At 49.9% G+C, this 3086-nt stretch overlaps 1 protein-coding gene across 1 annotated transcript in view; it reads right to left on the reverse strand.

The window, feature by feature from the left end:
- Positions 1–2540: 2540 nt before the first annotated feature.
- Eya2 (EYA transcriptional coactivator and phosphatase 2) overlaps positions 2541–3086 on the reverse strand; it is a 94471-nt gene continuing 93925 nt past the window's right edge. Inside the window, exon 14 of the mRNA XM_028769769.1 lies at positions 2541–2683. Within this exon, the coding sequence (XP_028625602.1) occupies positions 2603–2683 (81 nt within the window). The 3' untranslated portion in view covers positions 2541–2602. The remainder of the gene's footprint in view (positions 2684–3086) is intronic.

Below are 3086 nucleotides of genomic sequence, written 5' to 3' on the forward strand. Positions count from 1 at the left end.
AGTGTGCTCTTGGGTGATTCCCATCGCGTGCCTGAGAAAGTGTCCTAGCTTGCTTTCTGATGCTGTGTGAAAGCACTGGCCTAAAGTAACTTAGGGAGGGAAAGGATGGATATGGCTTACACTTCTGGGTCACAATCTGTCACCGAAGGAAGTCAAGGCGGGAACCTGGATACAGGAACTGAGGTGAAGACCACAGAGGAAGTTGGCTTACTGGCTTACTCTCCCTGGCTTGCTCAGACACCTTTCTTACAAAGGCCAGGCCCACCTGCCTAGGGATGGCCCCTCCCACCACCAGCTGGCCCCTCCTACGTCAATTAGCAATTAAGAAAGCACCTCCAGACACGCCCACAGACCATCCTAATCTGGTCAGTTCTTCCACTGAGGCTCTTCCCAGCTGACTCAGGCTTATGTCAAGTTGACAGCTGAAGCTATGACATAGTACCACATGTCATATGTGATCATGTATGTCATAGTGATATATATATATGTCATATACATGCCATATGTGACCTTACAGGACCAGTGCCTTCCTTTGTCTACTGACAGATTCTGTAGTGCAATGTAGAATCTAGTCAGGAAGTGTCTCCCACACTTGCTGACAGTCTTCTGGTGATGGATCTTCCACTCTGAGACTCCATTACAGTCAACTTCAGTGTGGCTCCAGGGATCACAGGTTTTGCCTGCACAGAGAGGGAGTCTGTGTGTCTTTCTTAGCGTTGGTCAGATGGGCGTGGTCCTGCGCAGGGACGTGCTCACAGAGCTCTCCGCATCTCTCTGAGGTCCGTCCTGCCTCCTCAAAGCTATCTCCTAGCCTCCTCAGAACTAAGTCCCTGGCACCACTGGAGAGCACAAGCCAACTCACTGCTTTTTCCTAGTTTGTGTGGCTGGTGGCTTTCCTGGGGAAGAATGAGCTGCTCAGCCAGTGAGCCCTAGCTCCTGGAAAGACGTCATATGTGATACTGACTGACTCACAGACTTCAGCGGGCATGAAGGGGTTGGGATATTGCAGGTCCAGAGCCTAATCACCATTTATTTTGGGCTTTTTTTTAAAAAAAAAAAGATTTATTTTTATGTATATGAGTACACATATACATATGTGTGGGCATCTGATCCCATTGCAGATGGTTATGAGCCACCATGTGGTTGCTGGGAATTGAACTCAGAACTTCTAGAAGAACAGTCAGTGTTCTTAACCACTGAGCCATCTCTCCAGCCCTATTTTTGGGCTATCTTTAGCCTCCTAAACAGCCATCTCTTGATTGCCCCGTTGAGTCTGACCTGCCATCTTTGTGACCAACAGTTGAAACCTCTCGCAATATGGTAACTTAACAGACCATTGGCTTTCACCAACCCAAAAGCTAAGCTCAACATCTGAGGCCGGGGGCAGAGGTCGCCTGACTCTGCTGTAACCCGCCTGGTACTCCTGCCAGTGCATTTTAAAAAAATTTCTGAATTGATGACTGTCTTTGATCTGTTGTGACAAGTCTTCATGAATCTGTCACCACGCAGGAACGTGGTTACCCAGGGTAACCTAACGTATACCCCTGGCCCATAGTCACTCCTATTTGGCTGCGGAACAAACTGTCTTGTGTGTCCTTTGAGGTAAGAGCTGTGTGTTTTGTTTTAATGACAACAGCCCTAAATCTAGCTTCCTGGAGAGAACATGGCTCAGATTTGGCCCAGGAGATACAGGTACTGTGTGCTGCCCTCGACACCCCTCTCCACTTCACTGAAGCCAGTTCAAGTTCAAATTGGATTTTATTATATTTGGAACTTGAAAATGCTAACACGGCCGGGCGGTGGTGGCGCACGCCTTTAATCCCAGCACTTGGGAGGCAGAGGCAGGCGGATTTCTGAGTTCGAGAGTTCGAGGCTAGCCTGGTCTACAGAGTGAGTTCCAGGACAGCCAGGGCTACACAGAGAAACCCTGTCTCGAAAAACCAAAAAAAAAAAAAAAAAAAAAGAAAAAGAAAATGCTAACACTTGGAAGCCTAAATAATGGGCAAAGGTCACCACACTCTTTAGATGTAAAATGTAAACGTGGTTTTATTTAATGCCTTTATCCATCATTGCCGAGTACCCTTTCCTTCCCAGAGTCCCCTCCCCTCTCCTACAACACAAGATGGCGGCATAAGGCACCCACACTGTCCACATGACATCAGGGAGGGGCTTGGAAAAGAAAAGGTAAGCAACAGGCTTCCCCACAGCTCCACACCGCCTCCCTCACCAACACCCAGAGAGTGATTGTCCCTGAAACACAAAACTGAGCACTCACTACCCCACAGGCAGTTTAGAACCCCCAAACCAGACCAACAGCCAAGAAACCACTACACAGGGACCCGTGGGTAGTGGGAGCAATGGAAGCAGTCCATAAATTAAGAAGAAGAACAAGAAGAACCGCTGAGCCCTCATTTGGGTCTCTGGGTTTCATTGAAGAGTCCGACTCTCCGTCCCTAAGGGAGGAGGACACTTCTGAAATGCCCATGGAACGTGTCCCCTGGGTATAGAGCCCCTATCTCATTTCTGGTGTCTAGGGCCCTCATAGTGTGAGATCACAGGGGCCTGGCTGGTGGGTGGCAGGCGGTGGCTGCGAGCCGCACTGCTATAGATACTCCAGTTCCAGGGCGTGCCTCAGAGCCTCCAGGTCAGCGTGGCAGGATATCCTCCAGAAAGGCATGTTGTGCTAGAGAAGAGAGCAGACAGTTACACATGTACAGATAAGTTGCCCAGGCAGCCTAGAGGGTCCCCAACCACTTCAGCAGGCCCCTGTGTGCCCAGAAACCCCAGTGAGGCTTGAACTTTCTGCGCTCTCAGGGCACAGCTGAATCCTCAGGCAGGTGTTAGCAAACCATCACACAGGGAGCAGAGCGAGGTAGCCTGTTTGGGTGACAGTGAGTGGGTTGGGGAGGCCAGGAGACCAGTGTGGGTATCTCAGGCCTTGAAGGGTAACCGAAGGTTTCCTGCTGTGCTGTTGGTTGCAGGGGAGGATATCCCAGGCCAAGGATATCCCTGGGCCAGTGAAGGCATCTCTTCTCTTCTCTTCTCTTCTCTTCTCTTCTCTTCTCTTCTCTTCTCTTCTCTTCTCT

The sequence above is a fragment of the Grammomys surdaster genome, unplaced genomic scaffold (genome assembly GCF_004785775.1).
Source record: "Grammomys surdaster isolate TR1022 unplaced genomic scaffold, NIH_TR_1.0 193, whole genome shotgun sequence".
NCBI classification, from domain to species: Eukaryota; Metazoa; Chordata; class Mammalia; order Rodentia; family Muridae; genus Grammomys; species Grammomys surdaster.